A 27,519-nucleotide genomic window follows, 5' to 3' on the forward strand; every position below is an offset into this window, starting at 1 on the left:
ATGCGTCAAGGTAAAATGGATCAGATATTTAAGGCGCAGTGTGATGCGGGTCCGTCTTATTTATTATTATTATTATTATTATTATTATTATTTTTGGCTCTTTACACAGGTTGCAGGCTTTCCTCACCTTCGCTTTGTCCAAACGCACTAGGAGGCGCTGAATCCCAGCGAGCAAAGTGTTGAAGCGCTGAAGTGCCGCAAATGAGTCAATGTGCGGAGGCCACTCATGCTGCCAGCCCCCCCTGCCCATTTACTCGCCATCATTCAGGAGCGCTCTTCTTTAGCTGCTCATTTTTTAATACCTCTCGCATCTCCGGTGTCTGTTGGAATCTCAAGTAAGATCGTTCACAAATATTAAAGACAATAACAGGGGAGATAAAAAATATATATTAATCATGATCGGGCGCATGTAGATCTCATCAGTCATTTTCCGAGCAGCTCTCAGTCACCGCACTGGAAGAAGATAGAAGACCTCGATCTGTCTCCTGTTTTTTTTTCTTCCCTCGTTTGTTTTTCTGGTCTTGGAGGTAAATGTGCATGCTGAATGGCCGGAGCACAGCCCGGGGTTCACGCGCTGCAGCTCAAGCCGGTGTGCGTGCCGGAGAGTCTGAAGAAAGGCAGCAGGTTTATGAAATGGGACGAGGTAAGTCAAGGCAACGGCGTGCGCCGTGTATCGCTGCGATTTTTCCCTCCGTGCTCACTGACTTATGAAAACAAAGCTGCAACTTGAATCATTCCGATCTCGAATGTGCGAAACCCAAAGCTCCGTAGACAACTGTTCAAGAATAGCTTCGACAACTCGCACATCCGGTGATCTGTGAGCTCGCGCCACACGGCGTGCTCTACACGGATTCAGAAATCTGAGTGTTCATAAACAGCCTGATGTACTGAAATGATCACTGCATTTTCGTTTCCTCCATGCAATCGGCACGCGCCACTACCCTCAAAGGTTGTTGTTGCTTAAATGTCCTTGTAAACCCAGCGTTTAATTGCTTTCTATGTTTGTTTGTTTTTTTTTACATAATGTGTCATTCACGCATGGCTGAGGGAAAGATGTGGGTTCTTCTTTTTAGTTTAAAAATAAAGGCATTTTTCTTAAGATATACAGTTGTATTGACCGGAAGGATCGCGCAAGCTGCTGTGGGTTGAGTAATTACTGGAGTGTAATGCAGTCCCTCAGTGCTGCACTGTTAATGATAGAGAAGCGCTGAGGATGAGGATGCTGATCTGCTCACCTGTTGGATCTCTTAAAAAAAAAAAAACTTAACTCAAGAACTGCACTGCATGTTGCTTGGGTGTAAAAAAACAAAACAAAAAGTATTTAAAAAAATGAAGTCAAATTTACATGAGACTGCTGGGTATATAACACTATGTCTTACCGACTGATTCCTATAAATAACCCAATATACTGGGAATATATATAGAATGTGCACAATAGAGCATCTGTCTAGCTAATTTGGATGTACACAATGGAGTAGATTGGTATTTGAACAGGATGCACAAATACAACCTCGATACTAGTCTTGAAGCTCTTGATTGTATAGCATTTCATAGATTTTATGATCTGATCTGATTGATTACTGTTGTGAATGTATGCTACACTGACTGACACAAGGTATCATGCATTAAAAACATAAAGCATGCCTTGTTTTAAAATACATAATCATCATCACACTGCCAGGGCTTTACGTAAGCTTGGATAGATTTAATTCAGTTTCTAAGACGATGTCAGAAATTGGCCTAGAGCCAATCCCAGAATATTAATTGTGTAGAGAAAAGAAAAAGTAGGAAAAGTGGTACTAGCATCTGATCCATTATTTATCAGAACACACCAGTTACACTGTCTAGAAGAAACACACACACACACACACACACACACACACACACACACACACACACACACACACACATGCACTTTTTAAAAATGTGCTTAACTACATCAGTGTACCAACAAAGGATTGATATTTTAATTATAAAGTGAATATTCCATCACTTCCTAAGGGTATTGCTTGTTCCTTCTACAAGGAGCACCTCTACAAAGTGCATGCAATGCAGATGGTGCAGCCCGTTCATGCATTCTCACGTCTTTCTGTGATCAACAAGAGGAGGCAGGTTCTTATGGTGAGCTGCATAGTTGTGAAATGCTTATTCATCACTACACCCGCAAAATCTTACGAGCTGCCAGAAGGGAGACAATAAATAAAGGTTTGTGGTATGCTCACGCAGAAAATGTAGGCAGTTCAAAGCTTGAGCTACACATAAAACTGAAAAATATTGGTCTGTTGCTATGGCAACTTTCATGCTTTTAATCCCCCTCTTCTTGGCTCCCTTACTTTAGCTAAGATGCGCTCTGCCACCCAACTTAGATGTGCTGGTGCATGTGGGCAGATTCACCAAAGGTCTAAAATAACACAATCAGAGAGCTGTAAAGGATACACCATGGGCACTAAAAAAGGGTGGAAAGTGTCCCTGTTCCTCTTGAGACAGACAGACAGACAGACATTTGCTTTGCAGCTAGCATTTAGTTTCAATGTAAATGAAAAGCTACATGTAAGGTTAAAATAACATTGCAGTCTCTAATCATTGTGGAGGAGGTGAGCTCTATGCTGGGTGCCAGGATTTTGTGACTTGCACCAATGGAAGTTATTAAAAATGAATGAATATTTAAAACACTTATGCAAAGGCTGACTCAAACTTGACGTTTTCATAAATCCCAAGAATCAGAGACCACACAGTGTCTTAAATCTAATTATAATGATAATATTTCATGTTGATTTTTAAGATGATTAAGAATTGGCTGTATTACAGCTTATGGTTTTAGCCTTTTATATTTGAGTAGCCATGAAGTATATATTTACAATACGACTATTTCAAATGTCAAATTGTTTTGTTTTGTTTTGTTAAGGACTCGTCTACAGTGACCCCAGTGACCTTACGTGTGGATCCTCAGGGATACTTTCTCTACTGGACAGATCAGAACAAGGTACAGTTCCTGATGTGGCTAGCACATGTTTTGATTAGAACATGCATTTTTTCAATGCATGCAAAACATTTTTTTATTGTGAAGTACATATCTCTTATCAGTGTGCATATGGCCAGATTTAGTATATGTGGATTTAGTATATGATGATTCAGTATACTGTATGATGAACAATTTTACTGTATGAGAATTCAGTATATGATGAGATTGTATATGATGCTTCAAAATACAGCATGGTGATTCAGTATACAATATCATCAATCAGATTATGATGCACTATATGATGTATCATGCATCTTAGTTATTGATTCAGTTTGTAATGACATTGGGCAATTGAATTGTGGACCTGAATGTGAAAGTGTACAGGGGGGAACTTGATAACAATATCTAATTTTAGCTTAGATATGGTGCCTCACACACATATAACACTGAAAACCTGCCTGAAGGGACATGTTTTGGAGAAAGTGTCCAAAGTCCAGATGGATGGCATACCACCAGATAGCCTGGGAGTCATGGGAATACAGCAGAAATTGTGAAAACTTATTTGAAATTCACATATTTTGAAAACTCAGAGGGTTAGTGAATGAAAAGGTTTTTACAATAATAATGATTTTTTAAAAGGTGCCATGGGAATCATTTTTGATGTGCTGTTACATGGATTGTCATCATTAGATTCTCTGCAGGTGTTGTTCCTAAAATGAGCTATTTAGACTGCTGTCTCATAAAATCTTAGTAAACACAGAAACACAGAAGGCGGTAGGCCTGTGAGACGTGGGGACTGCAGGAGTAGCATCCAGCCATGTGTATGCTTTTGTCACAATTGGACTTTTATATTATAAATATGGTGAAGTGCACAGGAAATGGTGCAGGTTCATTTATTTACCCTCAGAAGAAATAAACATTTGAGAACATCAAAGCATTTTTAGAATCTCAGCCAAATCATGTAGCATGAAATTGTTGGTGGTTCTGGAGTTTAGCCAGTGTGATTTGTAATGAGTTTCAAGGTATTTGAGTTTTTTATAAGCAAATGTATGACTGTCTAGGGTTTATTTATTTTTTAGTTTTTGCATGATTGGTCAGAAAATATACTTTTTTCATTGTAGTTTTTGTTTTTTGTGTGAATATATTTCAGCATTGAAATCCCTGAAAACAGTAGCCTGTGAGATTTAAAATAAAGTAGAGTGTAATCTTGCCCTCCACACATTTAATATCTATGTCAAGATACCCAATATCTTGACAGAAACAAAAAAAGCCTTTACAATGTTCGATATTGTTAAAAGAAAATATTTATAATAAAAGGTTTCCATGATTGCAGCACAAATTGTCAGTGATTTTGCATTTATAAATATGAATGCAAGGGAAAAGAGGTAAAATATATCTTTGTGTCCTTCACATGAGAAAGGTCAAATAAATTGCTAGAACTTCCATAATGGCCTCATTAGAATGAACTACTTTTTGAGTATTTGCTAATTTTATGTCAACAACCTCTGTTACTTTCAACCTTGTTACTGATTTAAGAGAAAAATGAAGCCATTGCCAGCAAAAAAACTAAACTTGTTTTAAAAAAAGGACTGGGCCCTGAGATGTGTTAAAACATTGAAGAATATTTAATAATTGAGGTTTTTAATATTTTTGTCAAAAATATAAATATAAAAAAAGTTTTAACAGTATTTAGTCACCTTCTTAGCTCACAGTATTCACTGTGCACATTTCAAAACATTTAATATATCACTACAATGCAATAAAAACTCATGCATGTTATTCATGAATCTGAATCACATGATGGTGATTAGAATAGCTTCTCATACGTTGCACTCAGCAGTAATTGCTTTCAAAATGATGCAAATAGATTTGCGAGTGGCTCAGGTTGCAGTGCATCATGTAATAAGGCGCTGTTGTGCTTTGTTCCCAAAGCATGCATGGACATGATAAAAAAAAATGAATATGGTGGTAGTTTTTTTTTTTACTTGAATTAAATTTCAAAGCATTGACCACAGTTTGAAGAGGTTTGTTTTGATTCTTTTAAAACATTATCAGAATTCGCCTTTCACAGCAGTAATTAACGCGAGTCACCTCACATGACCCCATGTTTTCATATGTTTAATTAAAAAAAATGTGTCATACGTGTACTGAAGAACGGACTTTGTGTTTAGAAGGGAGCATTATTGCACCTCATTTTGCCTGAAGGCTACTCTTGCATGTGTTGTATGTACCTTAAGTGTGTTTTTTGTCAGTGCAGGTAAAATATGTATTTTGAAATAAATATTTTTAAAATATGTATCATATTTTTTAAGACTGATAAATGAAGGAATTTAAAGTGATCTCTATGTGGGCCATTTTTACTGATTCATTTATTCTAGGAAATTCAAGGAAATTGATTTGAACATACTGTATAAAAGTTTACACCAAACTGTCCACGAAAACACTAAATTAAAACCAAGCAATAAACTCAATAAAATTACAAATGTACAGGCATTTAACCAATTCTGATGCACATTCTTATTTTAGAAAAATTCAAATGATAGATACATTTCTCTTGATAGATTGCATGATCTTACACATTCCAATTCATCATAAATCTGGAGCCACTTTTTTCCCATTCTCCATTTTCTGAAGAAGCTAGATATATGTACCACTTTCCCTCCAGTAAAATCAATATGAATTAGTCCATCAGGGAAATGTAAACTACAAGGCCTTGGTAATCTGCACCGAAAACAGTTTGTTTAGAATCATGTTGAATTATAATTGAAGTGAAGGTTTCCATCACTGAATGTTTTATCCGTCTTTTTGAATTGAGCTGTTAATTTCCAGATGCTAATGAATATGAATTTGTACACATTAATGAGATCCAAATGAATATCCTTTATGCAATTTCGCTTTCAAGGATAAAAGCCAAGCACATTATGTTCTGGGGTGACGGGATGCCCTGAAATGAGTGTGTCAGAATAATGGTGCAATCCATTCTGGAAATCACAGCTTACAATGAATTGCTATACATTTCTTCTATTGCACAGAATGAGAAAGAAAATCATAACCGGTTACTAGTGGCAGGAAAATAATAGTATGCAGTAGCGTTATGCAAACCAATGGTCGCATGATCAACCCAGGTTTCTATTTTTAGAGGACTGCAGGTTGGCTTGTCGCCAGTGAGACGCACGACAAACATGACATTCATTTAGTGCACAGTAGCAGTAGACCGCTGCCATTGCATCAGTTGCGTGAGTTATTCTGAGCCGAAGAAGTCAGTAGAATCAGTTATCTGGCATACTGAGTGCATCACTCAGTCTAAGTGGTTTCTAAACAAGTAATACACTTGTCTTGTTAGGTCAAATCATATAGTCTGTGACTTCACCTTCCACCAGTTTTATTCAAGTGTGTCGGTGACCCACAGTCCCTTCTATAGGCAGCCTCCTTGTCCTGTTGCCATGGCAGTACTGAAGCGCTTACAGCTGTTTGAATTTTAGTTCATCTAAACGGCAGGAACATTTAAAATAAAGCCACGTTAGTTATGTAGATAAATTATTGGTCATTATTGTTAATAATACATACCATATTTGACACTGTAGACACTTTCAGGTTAACCTACTCAAAAGAATTTTTTTTTATTCACAAATGAGTCCATAATTTGTTGTACTTGTCTATAACGATGTCTAATGCTTTGTTTGGGAAAATACTTTTCAGAGTGATGCTGTAAGATGTTTTCATGAATATGAAAAATAGACTTTTAGATTTATTTTCATTAATGATACAATCAGAAGCATTGTTCATTTGTTTAAAGCTCATAATTTCATACATATGAACAATCAAGATTTATGACTGATAGGAAAAAACCTTATAGCAGTATACAGAGTGGTATATAGGTAAATGGTGACTTTTCTTGTTTAGTTATGGGAGATCAACCCTTAAAACAATTTTATTTTTAGCCATTTTTGATCATGACTTTTCTAGAGAATTAATTGCTAGTGTTTCATCACACAAAACTCACAGAAATGTCTTACAGAAAAAAGTTCCCATGTGAAATGACCCCCAAAAAAAAAAAATAAATAATAATAATAATAATAATAATAATAATAATATACATATTATTAGTTATTAGCTTGTTATTATAATTAGACCACTATTCTTTTTTAAGTGAGCCAAAAAAGGACAAATAAAATCTTACCAGTCTCAGTTTCATTTTGAAGGGTTTTTTTGTTTGTTTGTTTGTTTTTTCATTTTTGTGTTTAATGTTTACTTACAATGCCAAAATGTAGTTTGGTGCTTTTAGCCATGAAGATGTAGTTGAACTGCACACAGTTTTGTTGTAGTAGTCTGAAGGCATAACTATCACCTGTAGGAAATGCTGTAGGAAACAGTTCAGCACTCAGTAATTGCATGCTTTCTTCAGGAACAGTTTTACAGTGTACTTTTTAAAACTGGATCCACTCTTACCTAAAATGTTGTACATAGAGTTTTTATTCTGTATTCTTTGTGTTATTTTATTTAACTTGTTTAAGTTGGAATTTGGCTTACTTTTATAATTATTATAAATTATTATATAATTGCATGCCAAACATATGAGATAAGTATAATCAACATGTTGCTTTGTGTCTTTATTTATACCAGGAAACTGATCTGTTGGACATCACCTATATCAAGGATGCAAGAACTGGAAAATGTACTAAAACACTGAAGGTAAGAATCTCCAACCAGCGTTATACATTCTTACATTTTTCATTTTTTTCTAGAATATTTTGTTCATTAATTTTCAATTACTACCCTGATAAAAAGGAGGCTTACCTATTCCACCTGCTGCATGTCCTGCTTGCCAATCTAAATATAGATTAATTGGGTTTGTGGGTGATAAGAATCACTCAGAGAGGGTAATGGGCTATGCAGTCTGGGACAAAGTGCCAGAGGCAGGCATCTGGATCTACATTTTAAAGCATCTAAAATAAAAGGGATGATCTTTATGTCAATAACAATATAAATTTTATTTATATTTTATATAGCATAGCAAGGGTTTCATTTCGCTTCTTTTATATTTATTTATTTACATTTTTTATAAAAATGGTCAAACAGAAATGCACACCGCATTAATTGTGCGTTAATAAAATTAGTGCTGTTAAAGGTAATTTGCGTTAACGTGTTATTAATGCATTCATTTTGACAGCCCTAGTATATATATTATAGCCCTAATATATATATTTATATCATTATATATATTTATTTATTTATATATATATATATATATATATATATATATATATATATATGATATATATATATATATATATATATATATATATATATATATATATATATATATATATTATTTGATCTTACAATGTGATATGACAAAAATAGAAAACTTTAAAAGTTGTGCATTGCAGGCGAACACAGCAGTATATGCTTCACCCTCCACTCACAAACTGGCAGCCGTATATATATATATATATATATATATATATATATATATATATATATATATATAAATTTGTTTAGTTGTATTTTGCCAACTGTGTACACATTATCTTAGGGAGATTTCTCAGGGAGAGCTGCAAGATGTCAACATGAGACGCAGCTGAATGTAAGTCAGTGGAAATCTACTGTGGCTGGGGCAAAGATGACCAAATAAATCTTTCAGCTTCACATTCATGTTTCACATTCATTCACTGCGAGCCATCCATCCAGCCATATACACCAAGGTCGAAGCGGTTTGAAAAAAGAGAATGAATTACATCAGGTGATTTCAGATGTCTTGTGGGGCAGTGTTTCTAAAATGATCAAATGTATTACTCAGCACCTATCAGCACCTGACATATAAAGCATGATTGAGAGAAGCTGCTTTGCTTGAGGGAGATTTTACCAACATTGTCTTCACATATTTTAGAACTAAAATAGATAGCCACAGTTGGAGAAAGATACAAAATATTTCACTTTTATGTAATCGATCATCTCGAAAGCAATCTTGGCTACAATGAAAATTGAGTGGTTGCTCAAGGCAGGAGCAATGAGATTCTCATTTCTAATCGCTACTCCTATTCCCGGAGGTGCAGTAAAACCATAATAGAAAACCATTTGGTTTTAATGCATTAGCAGCCTACGATTGCACTGCAGAGCACAGCTTCATTGTCATTATATAGAGAGGGAACCTAAAAGCCATTCTGTTGTTTTTAATATTTTCTTCTTATAAAAACTGTCGCAAAGTGGGAGATTAAAAAGGCCATTAAACTTGTTGATATTGCAGGAAAGGGATATATAATATAAGCAGACCCAGAAGCCAGACATCTTTCAGAAACAATTTGACAATTTTCGTTTCCTTTTCAAATTATGAGTATTTTCAAATGTTCATAACAGTGACAATGGCCATGTCAGCAGAGAGCTACAAACATTCTGTAAATCTTTTTCTTCTTCTTATGGCTTGTCCCATTAGGGGTTGCCACAGCGGATCATCCATCTCCATACCCCCCTGTCCTCTACATCTGCCTAAACCAACTACCTGCATGTCTTCCCTCACCACATACATAAACCTCCTCCTTTGCCTTCCACTGTTCCTCCTTCCTGGTGGCTCCATCCTCAGCATTCTCCTACCGATATACCCCATGTCCCTCCTCTGCACATGTCCAAACCATCTCAATCGCACCTCTCACCTTGTCTCCAGAACTTCCTACAGACTCAACATCTTTAGCTCTGCTACCTCCAGCTCCGCCTCCTGTCTTTTAATCAATGCCACTGTCTTTAATCCATACAACATCGCAGGTCTCACCACAGTCCTATAAACTTTCCCTTTCACTCTTGCAGATACCCTTCTATCACAAATCACTCCTTGCACTCTTTTCTTCACTTCTCTAACACACTCTCCATTACTTTGCACCGTTGACCTCAGGTACCTGAACTCCTCCACCTTCACCACGTCTTCAACAACCGCACCACTCCACTGCCCTCCCTCTCATTTACACACGTACTCTGTCTTACTCCTACTGACTTTCATTCCCCATCTCTCCAACGCGTACCTCCAGCTCTCCAGGCTGATCCCTACTCTCACCACAAATCACATTATCATCCGCAAACATCATAGTAAAAGAGACTCCTCTCTGACCTTGTCAGGCAACCTGTCCATCACCACTGCAAACAGAAAGGGTTCAGAGCTGATCCTTGATGCAGTCCAACTTCCATCTTGAACCAGTCTGTCGTTCCTACTGCACACTTCACTGCTGTCACACTGTCTTTATACATGTCCTGCACCACCCTCACATACTTCTCTGACACACCTGACTTCCTCATACAATACCACAACATGCGCACCATGCCGTACGCTTTCTCTAAATCCACAAAAACACAATGCAACTTTTTCTGACCTTCTCTATACTTTTTCATCAACATTCTCAAAGCAGATAATGCCCTGTGGTGCCCTTACTGCAGGTCTGCACATCTCCCTTATTCTTAGGGATCGGTACCAGCACACTTCTTCTCCATTCCTCAGGCATCCTCTCACCTTCCAAAATTGCAACAACCTGGTTAAAAACTCCACTGTCATCTCTCCTAAACATCTCCATGCTTCTACCGGTATGTCATTTGGTCCAACCGACTTTCCACTATTCATCTGCTCTCACTTCCTCCTTACTTATCCTATCCACTTCCTGCCTTACCATCTCCACATCATCCAGCCTTCTCTCTCTTTCTCATTTTCCTTGTTCATCAGCTGCTCAAAATACTCCTTCAATCTTCTCAACACACTCTCCTCACTAGTCAACACATTTCCATCTCCATCCTTTATTACTCAAACTTGTAGCACATCCTTTCCAGCTCGGTCCCTCTGCCTGCCAAACGGTATAAATCCTTTTCTCCTTCCTTAGTGTCCAACTTCTCATACAGCTCCTCATATGCCTTTTTCCTTGGCTTTCGCCACATCCCTCTTTACCTGCTGCCGCATCTCCTTGTACTCCTGCCTACTTTTCTCATCTCTCTGTCGATCCCAATTCTGTTTTGCCAGCCTCTTACTCCTTATGCTCTCCTGCATTTACTCATTCCACCACCATGTCTCTTTGTCTTCCTTTCTTTTTCCAAACGTCACATCAAGTACCTTTCTAGCAGTCTCCCTTATCACTTCTGCAGTAGTTTCCCAATCATCCAGCACCTCTTCACCCCACTGAGCCCCTGTCTGACCTCTTCCCTGAACCTCACACTACAGTCTTTCTCCTTCAGTTTCCACCATCTTATTCTTATTCTTCTTATACCACCATCCGATGCTGTCTAGCTACACTGTCCTCTGCCAACACCTTACAGTCTCCAATCTCTTTCAGGTTGCATCTCCTACATAGAACATAGTCCACCTGTGTTCACCTTCCTCCACTCTTATATGTCACCCTATGCTCCTCCTTCTTCTTAAAATACATATTCACCAGTGCTATTTCTATCCTTTTAGCAAAACAACCATTCTTTAAATGTATTTTTGAAAAGATAGTTGCAAAGAAAATAAGTAATTTACCTTCCAAATGTATCACATGTACGTGTGAAATTAAGGCTGTGGTACAAACCACTTTCTAGGATTAAGTAGTGGGCTGTTTATATGTAGCCATCTGTTGAAAAGCTGTTGGCACTTTGTTAGTGGCACTGCTTTTGGCCATGGACATATGGCCTTCTAGAAACAGTTTCACAAGTGCCAGAAATGTAAACAAAATATCCATGTATAATGTATGTGCTTGTTTTGATATATACAATAACTTACCTAATCAACAACTTTTTCTTTGGGTTTTAAGGCATCCATACACAGGCAAGCAGCCTACGGAACTGAGTATAAAACCTTGATCTTAGTGGAAGAGACTCTTTTTTAGTTCCTGCTCACTTTTCTCAAGCAAAAACTGCCTTAGGGAGGATTATCAGCTCAACACCACTGCCATGAAATCAGACTGCTCCATCTGTTGACACGCTTCTAGAAGAGTTGAGAGTACAAAATCCTGTTTGGATGTCAAAGCAAAACAGGCCGAGGCTTTAGGACCCTAACTTTAGTATTGTACCTATATTTTGCTTGCTCTGCTTGGCCAAACCTGCGTTTTATATTGGGAACATTCATGCTGTTTGCTACAAATGTACAATTTCTGCACTGGCACATTTGTAATGCGAATCCTTTGTTTTCTCACACCTAGTTAATCTCTTTGTCATAGAGGGCTGGCAGCTAATTTACTTTGGCGTAGAGATGCACAATATGACAAAATTCCGCCCTCTCCTTATTCATTCGTTCCTCTTCAGTAATCGTTTTATCTTGGTCAGGTTTGTGGTGGATTCGGCAAGACTAGGTGTGATGCATGAATACATCTCTCACAGGGAACCATGCACACGTGCGCACACACACACACACACACACACACACACACACACACACACACACACACTCGAACACATTAGAGTACACTATCCTCCTACTGCCTTTTTTTGGGATGAATCTGGAGATCACAGAGGAACCCCATACAGACACAGCAAACATGTGATGCTTGCAGACAGAACATTCAGTCTCGGTATCAAACAAGGGACACAAAACTAGTGAGATGGCAAAGGCTATCAGCTCGGTCATGCCTATACCAGGCCCTACCGTTGAGCAAAAGTAGTTCTGTTTGTTGGATCATTTGGATGATTCATTAAATCTCCTGCAGACACACTCATCTGGAGTGTTCTGAATTGGTCAGATGCTAATTATGATTTGCTATGCCTAGTGGACACTACATGGCTTTCAAAATACTCAAATTGCCGTGCTTCTCACACTACACCACAATTAACACTCGCATTCTGTTTCCATGTCGCTGTAATAGTGAGTAGCAAACGACTGTTGATGAGGCTTAGACGTTACTTGATCTGTTACCTTGTAGGCGCCCTGGCAAAGAGTGAGTGCTTCCAAAATCTCTCAGTTTTAATACACTAACTGCTAGAACACGTCAATAAAAATAAAACTTGTGATATGCAGTTGTTTATTAGAGATATTAGGGATTAATCATAAAACAAACAGTTGTGTTCTTGCCAAAGCATTAGCGGTTTCCTCTTCTGGCTCCTTAACTAAAGGTAGCATGGCCTTTCGCATGGTTGTTTTTATTCTAGCCATTTTTAAGAGTTTCCATACTGACTATTGCTAATCACTGCTTTTATGCTGTGCTTGAAATTGAATTAGATGTGGGAGGTTTCATATGGGCATTTATGACTTCTGACCACAAAGCATAATAAACCTTGAGTAGAAGACATGCAACGAGGACAAGATAGAAACCCCTGAAATGTGTTCATTGTATCAAATGTGCCTTTCTGTATCTAGCAAGTTAAGTTCAATAACTTTCTTTCGGCTTCTCCCATTAGGGGTCGCCACAGCGGACCAAGTTAAGTTCAATAATTTAGCGAATATTTGGTGCAGAGACACACTGTAAATTGTATACTGTTACACAAAATCAGGCAGCAGGTCCTTTTATTAGCATATTTTAGCAGTGAAAACATGGGTTTCATTATTATGCCTGCATTATAAATAAGCATTCTTATTTATTCATTGTTCAATCTCTCCATTGTTATTGCATTTATTGTTTTATGCCAAGCCCTGTCACGTATAAAACATACAGCTATAATCTATAATAAAAGGTGATATAACAACTTGGGCATTTTTATTGACCCTCCGTAGTCTAAAATGCAGCTTTACAATTTTTTTTATCCATCTAGCTAACGAGATATTTTAGTAATACCTTTGAAAATATATTTAAAATGACAGAGAAACCTGTGCCTTTCTCCAGACGAGGGAAATCACAGCACGGAACTTCACACTTCCTGAGAAGTCTTAAAAGACAAGCATGGTGATTAGTTGGCGATTCGGGGAGGCTGTTGCAGATATCAATAATCTGTTGGCAAGAGAAAGATAGGAGCTAAAATCTTGATGTGCACTTAGCTTTAGCAGGCTCATTTATACACTACAAGCCACTGTGATATTACTTTAGTTTCATCACAATACAACATCAGTACTAGAGTTCTCTAGGGATCACTTCTGGGTCTACTTTTGTTCTCCTAATATAATAAATCAAGGTTATATGCTGACACAAATTCTCATAGCGTTTCTTTTCTTCTGTTTACCTTCCAAGTTTCATAGAGGATTTCAGATTGTCTTCTTTTTCCTGGCTGGATGTCATCTGAAACTAAAACTTAATATAACAGGACTGATCAAATTGCTGCCAGGGACCTTACCTACTCAAGCAAGCTGTAGTTATTTGTAGACATTTTTAATATTTCATGGGACACATTGTCTGGGATCTCAATATTTACGTTCTTGAATTCAAAAGTCTTTTCCTGGCATTTCAGACCTCAAACGGCTCTGCACGTACTTAATTTTCTTACCTTCATTCAGGACTACACACCCACATCAACTTATATTTTGCTTCAGGACTCTTGGCACTGTATATTCTATGACATTTTATTATGCTTGTAAAGCAAGATCTTGAACATGAACATAATTTTTTTGTATTCCAAAATATCATCTGCCTACATGCTGCCAGGCGTTCAAGGGAAGCAAAAGTCCCTTGGGTGGAGTGGCATAATCTCTCAATGGCACTAGCCAGTCATAGGGGTCTGTTAGGTCATGTATGTTAAAGAGGTTGGATAGCACTTTCCTCCATATGTGTCATGCTGCCCTGTAATGGCGCACGAGGAGCAAGTTGAAAAGATGTAGGTTGACTTCATGTATCTTAGAGCAAGCACATGTTTGCCTTCCTCGTTCCTGCTTAGTATAATGTGTGAGATATGGCAAGTGCTGGGAATTTAGGGAGAATTAGGGGAAAATCATAAATAAAATTCACATACACAATCCAAATCAACATAATTGTGGTCACAATTATATAAGTTAAACAATCATGAAAAAAAAAAACAATTAGAACAATAAAGAGCAAAAAAAAGGGTAAAAATGGTGAAAACAACTGAAGCAAAATGATCATAATTTGCTCATAGAAAATAAGCAAAAAACTTCGAAGATTATGTAAATTAATAATTTACATAGACATTGAAGGGTGGCGGAGCAGGAAGAGCGAGCTATAAGTCAGCAGTAAACTTGGTAATGTTTGGGCTGGATTTGATTCAGGATGAGAATGAGTCTCTCCTGGACTGGCAATGGACCTGGATAAGACAGCTTTTTTAGTCTCCTGGTTAAGGTGAGAGTAAAATAAATATTCACCTCCTTTTAATGTCTATTCCTTAATGAAATGTCTTAAAACCTTCAAACAACATCTGTCCTCACCTGCATCTTTAGACAAACGTTTTACTTATTAGCCACGTCTCTAGTTCTAGTCTAGGTTATACTGTATAAATTCTCCCAGTACCATGTATTTGTAATAGTAAGCAAATATAGGTATAACCGCTATGTTATACCTTCAGTACAAAGCCTGCGATCCTAGCCAACTCAGAGGCACAGTATTGCTTTACTTTGCTAGACCGTGGGCTAAACATTTGGCCAAATCCTGTTCTCAGTGGCAGCAGAGTCTTGATGGATTGTTGCCATAGAAACTCTTGTGGAACAGCTCCCCATGTGTGACCAAAGCCATAGGCAAAGGGAGCTAATGAGGTGGGAAGAAAGGGCATCCAACATGGCTAGGAGCTGAGCGAGGACAAGGTGACAATACAAACAACTGCATTTCACTGCAGACAGGTTGCAGCCCTCCCCGCATTCACAGCTGACTCATCGCATCCAAGACGTCCTCCTCCTCCTCAGTGCGCCAAGTATAATGAATATGCATTTTAGGCCATTCTCACTTGGAGAACAGAGAGAGCGAATGTTTGAGGAGACTCGTCATTACCATACATCTGTTATGTGTGGGGGTGGTGGATCAAGATGGTGGGAGGAGGACTGGAGTATAATGATTGAAAGAAAAAGTGTTTCTTCCTGCAGGTATATAGGCTGGTGTGTGGAAAGTATAAAATACAACATGGTTAAGTTTATATATATTCAATTGTCAGGGTCAGATGTACATGAAAAGCAGGTAAAACTAGCATTACATTTCATTACAATTTAGCATAACAAGTTCAATAAGTTCAGACTTTCTTTCTGTTTCCATTTTTTTTCAATAAATATAATTTGATAATTATTAGTGTCATTTTTGTTTGTATTGTTTGCAATATTTATATGTATAGAATTCTAAATGCAATTTATTCCTTTTAGCCTAAGTAACTTTTGTCTAAAACAAAACATAACGTATTTCTTAATTATGAAATATGTTAATCCTTAGCCATCAACTTAAAAAGTTAAGAAAGATGACAGATGCTGGCACATCTTTCATTTCCTACAAGAGATTAACAAACTCCCCACTCCTAAGTCCTTCAGCACCTCTAATCAAATTTCATGGAGTCGCTGATGATAATATGGAGCTTCCTTTCTTTCTTTCTTTTTTTGTTTTGAAATTGGACAACACTGCCTAGGAAGCAAGCTCATCATCAAGACACTGGAAATTGCACAATTAATAAAGAGTGATTGTGTGTGGAGGACTATTAACCTGACAGCAACAGTTCAAGTAGGCATGAAAATAAATTCTAATTTTGTTTTCTCTTGTTTAAAATTCCACAGTTCATGGAGAAAGCCCTTCAGAATGTGTGGGCACTAGTAATGCTAAAAGATACAGTATAAAAATAACAAATGTTTATAAAGAGTTTGGACCAGGCTGGGAAATCCAAGAAATGAAATCTCTCATGCCATTTCTTAGCATTGAATTCAAGAGTAAAATTGGACTAAATGCCAGGTCTAGATATATCAAAGATGCCAACATGGGCTTGAACAGATCTATGAGTCATGATGAGTAGGAGCAAACACCACTGTTGTGGCCAAAGTGTACTGGTACCTTGGGTAGCAAATTGGATTGAATCATTTATCTTCTTTTGAAATGTTCACTGTGTGATTTTAAAGAGTGCTGAAGCCTTTTTTCAATTATGATGAAAGTAAGTAACTATGTAAGGGTTGATATAAATGGGCTATATGGATTTGTGCTAAATTAAAAATGCAGGACCTTTTCTACCTACTAGCAGTGTGTTGTAAAATTAGAATGGTGAGACATTTTCCATATTGTCTAGATTCAGTTATCTGTGCGCCAAACCTTTCCTGTGAATCATATTGGTTTAGTCATTTATTTGGCTGTGCCTCAGACAGCACACAGAAAATACTTCTCAGCTGGAAATATTGCATGTTATTGTAATTATTTTCTGGCTACACATCTGTTGGCCAGTGTGACGTCATACAGCAAGGGCAAAGCTGGGTTGCTGGTGGGCGGCAAGGTTAAAAAGTCAAATATCAGACCAGAGCAAAACACATTTAAAAATAATCATATAAAATTTTATCTAATAACCGTGTATACACTGGAAAGAATTGAATCGATTTCCTGCCAATCTAAATAGCGAGTCATACTCCATTTGATAAAATGTACAACACTAAGCAATATATTTATCTTGAGTGAGTGAGACCTTTCAACAAAGTCACAATTCAATAAATGGAACAATGTTTGAAATAAATGCTTCAGTCATGCAGCCACTGGTTCCTTTTTCTTGAGTTTTCACTGGGTCATTGGTTTTTATTGACACAGAAACATTGGAAGTTTGCTGGGGTTTTAAGTTACAAATACTAGCATGCAATTTTTATACAAACTGCCAGGGGTAATAGACATAGATAACATAAGCCATGTTATTATGTGGAACAGACCCATGTTAAGGAACCCATGTTCCTGGAGTGGCATGTCTTTATGTAATGCTTATTAGCAGAAATTTCTTACATGTTGTTTTCCAATATGAGGTGACCTGAGGATCAAATCGCTGTTCTGTCAAGGTAATGCCATAGGGAATGCACTAGTCACAACAGCAAATGCTCTATGAGTATGCTTTGAAAGGAACACTGCAATGCCTATTGATTGGTTTGCAGAATTGGGCAATATGACCATGGGCAGAAACAATGGATTTAACCACAAGTAACCTCATATCATTTTTTGGCTGAATGGCCACAAAAATCTTTTACAGCCTTGTTTAAAAATTTATTAAAAAGCATTCCCAGAAAAGAGGAGACTTTTATGAGAGCAAAAGATTAACATTAAGAGAACAGATTAATATTAATGCGCATGGTTTTGGGGACCTACAATACTCAGATGTATACAAATGGCTATAGAGAGAAATTAAATAATATGAAATAGAAAGTCTTAAATGCTACACAATTGACAAACTAAGAATAAAGAAATGAATATCCATAAAATACACACAGAGCACTGTGTTTCCCCAATGAACTATTATTACTGATGCACCACCTGCTAAACTGGACAGGAGAACACAGAAGATGCTGCAGAATGAAAAATAGAGGAATAGGGAGAAAAAGTGAGGGGTGAGGAGAAGCTTAATTATTTTCTTTTGTATATTTACTATTGCTCTTTAAAAAGGAAAAAAAAAAATCTTATTTGATTACTCGGTTATTCAATGGAATAATCAGTAGAATACTTGATAACTAAACTAAAATAGTCTATAAATGAAGTCTTAGTGAAGTTGTACATATTTCTTATAAAGAGATTTATACACACTTAAAAAAAAGTTTTCCTGAATGATCACTGCCTCAGTGAACAGTGAAATGATTCAACAGTGAACCAAACCTTCAAATTGAACAAAACAACTACTCTTAGATAATTGTGTAACTAAACCAGTTGTGTAACCTTATTCTGGCAACATGCAAAGACCGCTACCAAATCAAAGATGGCAAAACAATACACACATCCTACACTTAAGTAGAAGTACAGATGCTCATGTTTCAAAAGGTTTTTGTATATGTTGAAGCACTGACTACATTTTTAGTCAAGTTAAAGAAGTTTTGGCTTTGACATGTACTTTAAATGTAGTCATTACTACTACCTGTTTTAGTGTCACGCTGGTAACTGGACCTTACATCGAATTTCAAAATTTGTTACCTAATGAATGTATCCATGTTTAACAACCACCATGAAGAACACAAGCAGAGTAAAGATGATGATGATCAGGTGATTAGGAATGTCTCTGTTCTCAGTCATGTTTACATTGCTGACTCCCTCTGTCTCATTCACATTATCCAAATGTCTTGTTGCCTTCTGCCTTGCTTGTCATTAGATTCTTAAACGAGGCTTAGGAAATGATACACCAGTAATAGGTTGAAAAAGCTGCGCAATGACAAGAAATAAGTTGATGGGCTGAAATGGGTTCACCAAATAGATTAAAACTAAAGTGACGAGCCTGATTTAAAAATGTAAGAAGTATAAAGTACAAATATTTGTGCAAAAATGTAGTGAGTGAAAGTAAAAAGAAATATAAATAGTAAAGTACTGATACCGGAAAATCTACTTAATTACAGTAACAAAGAATTTGCACCTTGTTACTTCCCACCTCTGCCTAGATCTTGGTATTATTGGTGGGGTTAATATGAACATTGATGTGTATATACAGTGTTGTGCTAGTTCCTAAAAAGTAGTAACTAGTTACAGTTACTCGTTACTTCATTCAAAAAGTAACTTAGTTACTTTGTTGATTACTTACACCAAAAAGTAATGCGTTACTGTTAAAAGTAACTTTTTAGTTACTTTTTTAAAGAACGTTCTTTAATGTTCCCATTAATGCCCTTATATGCGTTATGGTCTACAAACACAAAACTGACTTAAACACAAAGTAATTTTTAAACACTATTAAAGTCAGACCAGCGCAAACTGAATATATCACAAGGATTTCTAAAATAAACAACAAAACAAGCCGAATAACATATTTAGATTCAAAAACTGAAGTGGCTTCTGCATGTGTGCTCTTAAACATGTTCCTTTCACAGCTTAAGTATGAAAACTATCAACAATGTAGAACAGAACACCGGGTTATCTTCTAGCTTCTAGCTTCTAGCATGGAGTTCCTGGAGGAGCTTCAACAGATTGGAGTTGCTGTTTATCGCAGTAGATATGAGCTTCGAACCAGAAAGACACAGCTTACATTTGACTTAAAAGTTTTTGTCTTTATACTCAACTAAAGTGAAATAATGAGCATATTTCCACTTTGAGAAACTCGTCTTGCTCTCGCCTCGACTCGCCATTACTGCCGCACAGACCTGAATAAACGGAGACACGCCCACAGTGCGTCTTCTTCGTGTATACAGAGGGTAATCCGGTAATCTACCAATCCTACAATGCGTCCTGCTGTAAACTGGTTAGACTGTAGGCTACACTTCAGCCGAAATTCATTCATTTAAAAAAGTAACGGGAAACGCACCATATGGTAACGGTAATGGCGTTACTTTATTTTTAAAAGTAACGCGTTACAGTATTAGTTACTGTCAAAAGTAACGCGTTATCAGTGACGCGTTACTGCCCAACACTGTATATATATATATATATATATATATATATATATATATATATATATATATATATATATATATATATATATATATATATATATATATATATATTTATTGATTGCAGTTGTTGCTGCTAAGGGTGGCCCAACCAGTTATTAGCGTTAGTGGTCAAACACCTTTTCACACAGGGCCATGTAGTTTTGTATTTAGTTTTCCCTCAATAATAAAAACCTTCATTTAAAAACTGCATGTTGTGTTTCAATGTTATCTTTTACTAATATTTAAATTAGTTTGATGATATGAAAAAATAAAAAATCAGGGAGCAAACACTTTTTCATACCACTGTATGTGTGTGTGTGTGTGTGTGTGTGTGTGTGTATATATATATATATATATATATATATATATATAGTATATGTTTTTTTTTTTTACACACATTAAGCAAGCAGTAAATGAGTTATGTTTAATGATTAGAATATCTCATTTATTTGTAACTGCATGTGTAAGTAGATAAAAACCTCATGCTTTTATATTTCACCAGGAAGCCAAAATGCGAGAGTTACTTGAAGTTGGGAATCTGGTGGGGCGGATAGAACACAAGATGCTGACTGTGGTCACAGGTCCAGACATGGTCAACATTACATACCTAAACTTCATGGCCTTTCAAGAGGAAGTGGCAAAGGTAATAAAGTCGCTAAGTTTAATTAATATATATATATATATATATATATATATATATATATATATATATATATATATATATATATATATAATTTATATTTATATATATATAGCCACAAAAATATTACAGTTACAATTCTATTTTAGGATTAGGATTAAGGCAGTGCTAGATAACAATGGTTTTCACAAAAACATTGACCCTTTGAACACAGTTTTGACATGTTCACTTAGGGTGTACTCAGTTTTGTTGCCATCTATTTAGACAGTAATGGCTGTATTGTTGAGTTATATTCAGAGGACAGTAAATCTATACCACATCTATATCCAAGTTTCATTTCTATACCATTGTCTCTAGAGTGGATATACTAAAATAGTTGCTGAAATGTGAGAGGTGTACTCACTTTTGAAGATACCTTGTATGTATAGATTAGATTAGATTACCGTATTTTTTCGGACTATAAGACGCTACTTTCTTCCCACGTTTTGAACCCTGCGACTTAAACAACAAAGCGGCTTATTTATGAATTTTTCCTGGGTTTTTCCCGGTTTCACAAACTTCAAGCCAAAAAACTGAACCCCATAACATTAGACCAATGAAATTTCCGAACAGAAACGAAAAACGCACCTCATTTGTGTTCTGAGCTGCACGTTATCGGGAGGAAAAAAGATTTTTTTAAACTAAACTCTCGAGAGAAATAGTTGTGAAAGGAAGGAGGAAGACAGTGAACAATGACTTTCTTGGTCGGCTACTGTTTAGATACAAGCCGTTGTAACGCGTTGAGTCTGGGTGAAGGGAGAGCTCGCTAACTCCAGTTGCAACAGAAATCATATAAGCACAGACAGGTTTCCAAAACTCGTGCTTTTTTATTTTTCTTGGCAACAGCGTTATGGGTTAGTCAAAGAAACTTAGAAATGAGCATCAGAAAATAATAAGGACATAATCCTCGGTCTTGCACACATGCAGTAATACTGGAAAAACGTGGCGGCAGGCTATTCCCAAAATGCCGCTCTGCTCTTAAAGGAGCCACAACATATTTCACCCGTTACACCGTGTAACAGACACTATCTTTCGTTAAAGCCTGTGTAAAGTTCATTAGTTTTAGTGTAGACTTATACACAGGTGCAGCTTATTTATGTTTAAAATTAAAATCCTTGTCAAATTCAGTGGTTGCGGCTTATATAAGGGTGTGTGTGTATATATATATATATATATATATATATATATATATATATATATATATATATATATCACGATAACATGCTCAAATGACATTATATAGATATATAAGTTTGAATGTATGCATGATACAGTATATACAGAATAACTATGGGTGGAATATACAGTAGTGCAATGATAAACGTTGTGTGTGTGTGTGTGTGTGTGTGTGTGTGAGTGTGTGTATTAGGGCTGTTAATTGATTAAAATATTTAATGAGTTAACTCATGACAATTTATCATAATTGACATGAGTTAACTTATGATTAATCACAACTTAATTGCACATTTTTACCTGTTCCAAATGTAACTTCAATTAATATTTTTCAAGTTTTTAATACTCTAAAACAACATGGGCATGGACAAATATGGATGCTTTATGCAAATGTGTGTTTATTATTAGTGAAACCATACTCAACATAGAGCATGAAGACAAAATATTCTTGTCAATGTGTTAAAGTAATGATGGTGTTTAAATTACGTAAATCATCAGGACACCAAACAGAACTTTTGCTATGTTTAGCAAAAGTTAGTTTATGTAGACATTTCAAGCTTTTTATACATATATTTATTATGTCTGTGAGGCAAGTATTCTGTTTTCTTTATTTTACAAAGCAGCACGTTTTGTTGTTATTATGAGTGTGTACAAATAAAAGTACGCCCTTTACACAGTCAAATGATGTACTGCTCTTATCAGTACAATTAAAAAAGACAGATTAATTTAAGTTTGTTTCACAGTTATAAGGAAAAAAATGTCACGACCCACCGAGGGTTAATTGCCGGATGTGGGCATCATGGCGGATTCTGGTGCTGATTTAAGACTTGGCTCGACGGTAAAACAAATGTTTACTGGTTAAAAAAAAAATTTCGGTACAATTTTTTTTATATATCTTCGTAAAGAAAGGACATCGTAAAGAAATTTTGCCTCTTTTATATTTAATAAAACTCTATTTTGAGTAAATAATGTTTAAACAGATATGTCTGCTCCATATATATATATATATATATATATATATATATATATATATATATATATATATATATATATATAATGTATAGGTGAAAATTTTATATATAAATAGGTATTGACTGTATTGTATTATTGTCCCTTGTTCTTTGTTGAAGGAGTGGGCAGAGGAGCTGTTTAGTCTGGCATCCAACCTGCTGGCTCAGAACATGAATCGAGAGTCCAGCCTGGAAAAAGCGTAAGCACCCGCAGATAGGCTCATGTCGTCTACATTTATCCCTCATGGCTTCAGATGTAACATGACATTTGCCATGAGCTTTTCACACCTAAGCATTAGCCTTAGGGCACCATCACACCAAAGTGACTTCACAATAGATTTCTGTCTAGGCATCAAAACACATTTATCTACTAACGAAAAAGGGGTTGAATTCACATTTATGGTAATTAAAACTATAAACAGTGAAAAGTACTAAAAAAACATGCATCAATTATGCAGTGTTTAATATTAACTCATTCAGTATCAATATCATGTGAAAATGTAATATTACTTTTTTTTTTTATTCTTTCACTGAACATGCTGCTTATCAAATCAGATACACAAGACTTAAACTGCAGCCAAACCAAGAAGGACGTATTCCTGTTAAAAAGTAAGTCACTGCCTGACTATTATAAATTCCTTCAGCATATTTCAAGAATAAATTATAAGAAAACTCTGTTTTGAATTTTTCTTTTGTGCAGCATATTTCGCGTGTTTTCGACTGACAGGAAGCGCATAGAGACAGCACTGGAGAGCTGTAATCTTCCATCAGGCAGGGTAAGCATATGTTTGGCTAATCACTCCAGGATCCTACTGAGAGAAAGGACAAGTGCACATTCTAACAGGAAGTGATCCCATCGTATTTACCAATAACTAGATAGAAACATAATGGTGGGATTATTTTTCAATATCATTTTGTTTTATATTGTTATTTAATGACCATGTAATACCTTTTACATTTTATAGGATCTAAATTTGTTTATAAATGCAAAAAAAATTAATTCACACTCAAACAGATAACTAGTATTAACTACTTAACTGCTTAACAAAAATTATAACAGAAGCTTCTTTGTTAGTTGTCAATTTTCAATAATTTTAGTGTTCTTATAACTCCAACAACACAGAAAGCTATTTATCGTTTTTCTTTTTTGATTATGGTAAAATATCAATTGAAAATGCTCACAGTTCATGATTTAAAGGCTACTAGTTATTACTGCAGAGATTTCCATCACTGCCTCTGTGATTCACAACCTACATGAGACTTTAATCTCTTTTTTCCTTGTTCTCATAATTTTTTGACCACCAAAACATTAATCGACCTCGAGCTTTGCCACTGCCTTCTGGATCATCTACCTCATTTTCATATTTCAAATGTTTACTGTTCAAAAATGTTGCAGTCTGACAACATTGTTTATTATTAGATTTGTTCAAATGGTCTGATTGATTTAAAGTCAAATTAACTGGATTGTCTGCAGACTTGGACAGTAAGTAATTGCTTGTTTAGTTTCCTGCAAGTTAATAGTTGTAGGAAACAAAAACAAACATAGGTCAACCCAAAAGGGCAACTAGAACAAGAAAACAAGGCTTACAGTAGGACACCGCAATGAGTATTAAACAGAATGATACAAATAGAGAAATTAAATAGGGCCCAAACACAGAACAGGTGGACACAATTAGGTAGCACGCCAATGACAGGAACAGAGATAAGACTAAAACAGAAACCAAAATGCAAGCACATGATTTTTGTTGCCATGGGAACTGTAATCCGAAGGAGAATCTTTGTCTTTATCCATATTGATTCCTTAATGAAATGAGTGCTTCCCTTCAACTGTATGTATGGAATTTGATCCCATTTAGACTTTTTTGGATAGGCTGCTAATTAGCAACTGTAATTAGTTTGAATATTTGATGAATTTGTCTGTACCTGTCTCTTAAGATTCTGCTCAGGGTTAGAAGGGTAACTGGAATGTTAGGTTAAACATGTTACTATTGATCAGCAATTGATTGCCATTTTTATTCATACAGAATGATTCCATTCCCCTGGAGGACCTAACTCCTGAGCTTTACAAATCCTTCATTGCCAATCTCTGTCCCAGACCTGAAATCAACCAAATCTTTGCAGATCTGTAAGTAAAGTGATGTGCTACATTTCAGGGTAAAACAGCTTTCTGTTATGCCCTTCTGTTTCATCTTTCAATTTTGATTGAGCATTATGTAAAGCCATATTTCTGAAACGAAATCTCACCAATATCTGGTTTATAGAGGAGCTAAAGGCAAGAACTATCTAAACATGGAGCAGATGACTGAGTTCATTAACAATAAGCAGAGGGATCCTCGTCTAAATGAAATCCTGTATCCTCCACTGAAGACAGAACAAACACAGCTGCTTATGGAGAAATTTGAGCCCAACCCGAGCATGAGTGAAAAAGGTCAGTCCTAAAAACACATGACCCTCAACCATCATGTTCAGACTGTCTCTATTGTCTATTGATTCCTTCAGCTGGTTGATGTGCTGTCATGTCATATAAGCCTAGACTGTCCAGGGTTGACAGTTAGCTGTGGGCGATGCTACAAAAGTCAAGCTTTTTAGCAGAATATGTAATATAGTTATTTAAAACATCAGAGCAGTTCCATTGTTTTTCAGCAGTGTTTATATTGTTCATAAGATCCTGATTTTATTATATTTGTCTACAATTATTTTCATGAGTGTACAGGAAATCATAAAGGGCTCATAAAGCATAGCCAGTGGTTTGCCTTTATTTGGCTAGGGCATTTAGAATTCTACAGTGATCTATCTCCATTAGAGTTGTAATGCACACAGCTCACAGGTAAGGAAGAGAGAGAGAGAGAGAGAGAGAGAGAAACGTCAGAGGTCATTACCTCTCTGACTCATACTCAAAGCGCTGTCTTCCCAGTGCAGACCCCTACTAAAACATGCCCCCACCTGCTACATTCATTAATCAATAGTATTTTGCATGTTACTGCTCTATACTGACACCTAGCAGTGGGTTCAAAGTTGAGCATCTAGTTTACCTTCAGTGTTGTGTGTTGTGGAGGTGAAATCATGCTCATCACAGTGCCACTTAGAAGGCTTTGTACTCAATAACTGACAAAAACATGTCTTTACATGTATTTAACTTTATTGTACTTCTACAGCCTCAGTTTCACTACACCTATTCCACAGAGAACAAGGTGCAACTGTGCAGAAATCTTCTCACACTGATGGGAAATTGTGACCTGTTTAATCAGAGTTCAGTGTTTGCACTGATCTTACCAATAGATATTGTGTATGCTATTACCAGTAATGATTTTCAATGATGTTTGGCATTTACAAATGACTAATGTCCATATTTGCAAAATAACTGGAATCAAGCAGGTGCATTTTATCAGTATGTTATTGTAAAGGATAAATTGAATGATGGTACACATTTTCTTTTATTCAGAAGCAAGGTCAGGATGGTTTGCTAACTTCCTCGTTTCAAGGCTATATCCAAATTGAGTTAGATTGTATGTGTTTAATCCAAACGATGATGATGTAAAAGCAAACATAATTATTTTTTTAAAGAGTTCAGTGAGTTCAAGAGTTTAACTTCTAAAGTATACTTAATATACTTTCAGGGAAGAATATATACAAACAGGTAAAAGAACGTTTTTAAGAAAGCTTAAAAACACCTAATAAACCTTCTAAAATTCTAAGAACATCCACAATACATCACTATAAAATATAATTTAATTTTTATATAGTTTTTGAACTATATTGTACTGTATTATACAATATTCTGGGCTTTGCTTTGTGCTGAGATGCTTTTTTACTAAGCACATTCATTCCATCGACTTTTTTTCCTTTGTCAGATCGCTTTATTAGGAACCCAATGCCACAGTAGCGCAGAGCTCAGTCATGTGATTGACACCCACACAATAGCACTCCACAGTCATTTGTTCTTTCTGAAGAACAGTTCACTGTCTTTGAATCCTAGCTTCAAATTTTAAATCAAATAAAATAAAAAATAAAATCTTTTTTTTTTTCTATTCGGAGCACAAAACATTTTTCTCTACCTTTTCTTCTGTTTCATTACCATAGCAACAGTGACTCCTGAGATCCACTTGAACATGCCTTCCGACACTGCGGCTGAGCCAGTTTATTTATATAATCCAGTACACAGCCGGGGGATCCGATCACTGGAATGATCGTATGAGAGATGCAGTTAGCTTTGTGACAGCTGATTGATTAGACATGTTCAGCCCAGAGCAACTGGAGATGAGGATAGATGAGAGTGATCATTAAGCTCTTTACCTTGCAGAGCTACCATGACACCTCGCTGTCATAT

The 27,519-nt window shown here is 36.2% G+C and overlaps 1 protein-coding gene across 1 annotated transcript in view; it reads left to right on the top strand.

Moving 5' to 3' along the window:
* Positions 1-505: 505 nt before the first annotated feature.
* LOC124389665 (1-phosphatidylinositol 4,5-bisphosphate phosphodiesterase beta-1) overlaps positions 506-27,519 on the top strand; it is a 45,798-nt gene continuing 18,784 nt past the window's right edge. The window contains exons 1-9 of the mRNA XM_046855076.1: positions 506-643; positions 2,906-2,983; positions 7,586-7,654; positions 20,833-20,973; positions 23,313-23,392; positions 23,748-23,801; positions 23,893-23,968; positions 25,217-25,317; positions 25,454-25,620. Coding sequence (XP_046711032.1) covers positions 545-643; positions 2,906-2,983; positions 7,586-7,654; positions 20,833-20,973; positions 23,313-23,392; positions 23,748-23,801; positions 23,893-23,968; positions 25,217-25,317; positions 25,454-25,620 — 865 coding nt within the window. The 5' untranslated portion in view covers positions 506-544. The remainder of the gene's footprint in view (positions 644-2,905; positions 2,984-7,585; positions 7,655-20,832; positions 20,974-23,312; positions 23,393-23,747; positions 23,802-23,892; positions 23,969-25,216; positions 25,318-25,453; positions 25,621-27,519) is intronic.

Source organism: Silurus meridionalis, chromosome 8 (assembly GCF_014805685.1).
Source record: "Silurus meridionalis isolate SWU-2019-XX chromosome 8, ASM1480568v1, whole genome shotgun sequence".
Lineage (NCBI taxonomy): Eukaryota > Metazoa > Chordata > Actinopteri > Siluriformes > Siluridae > Silurus > Silurus meridionalis.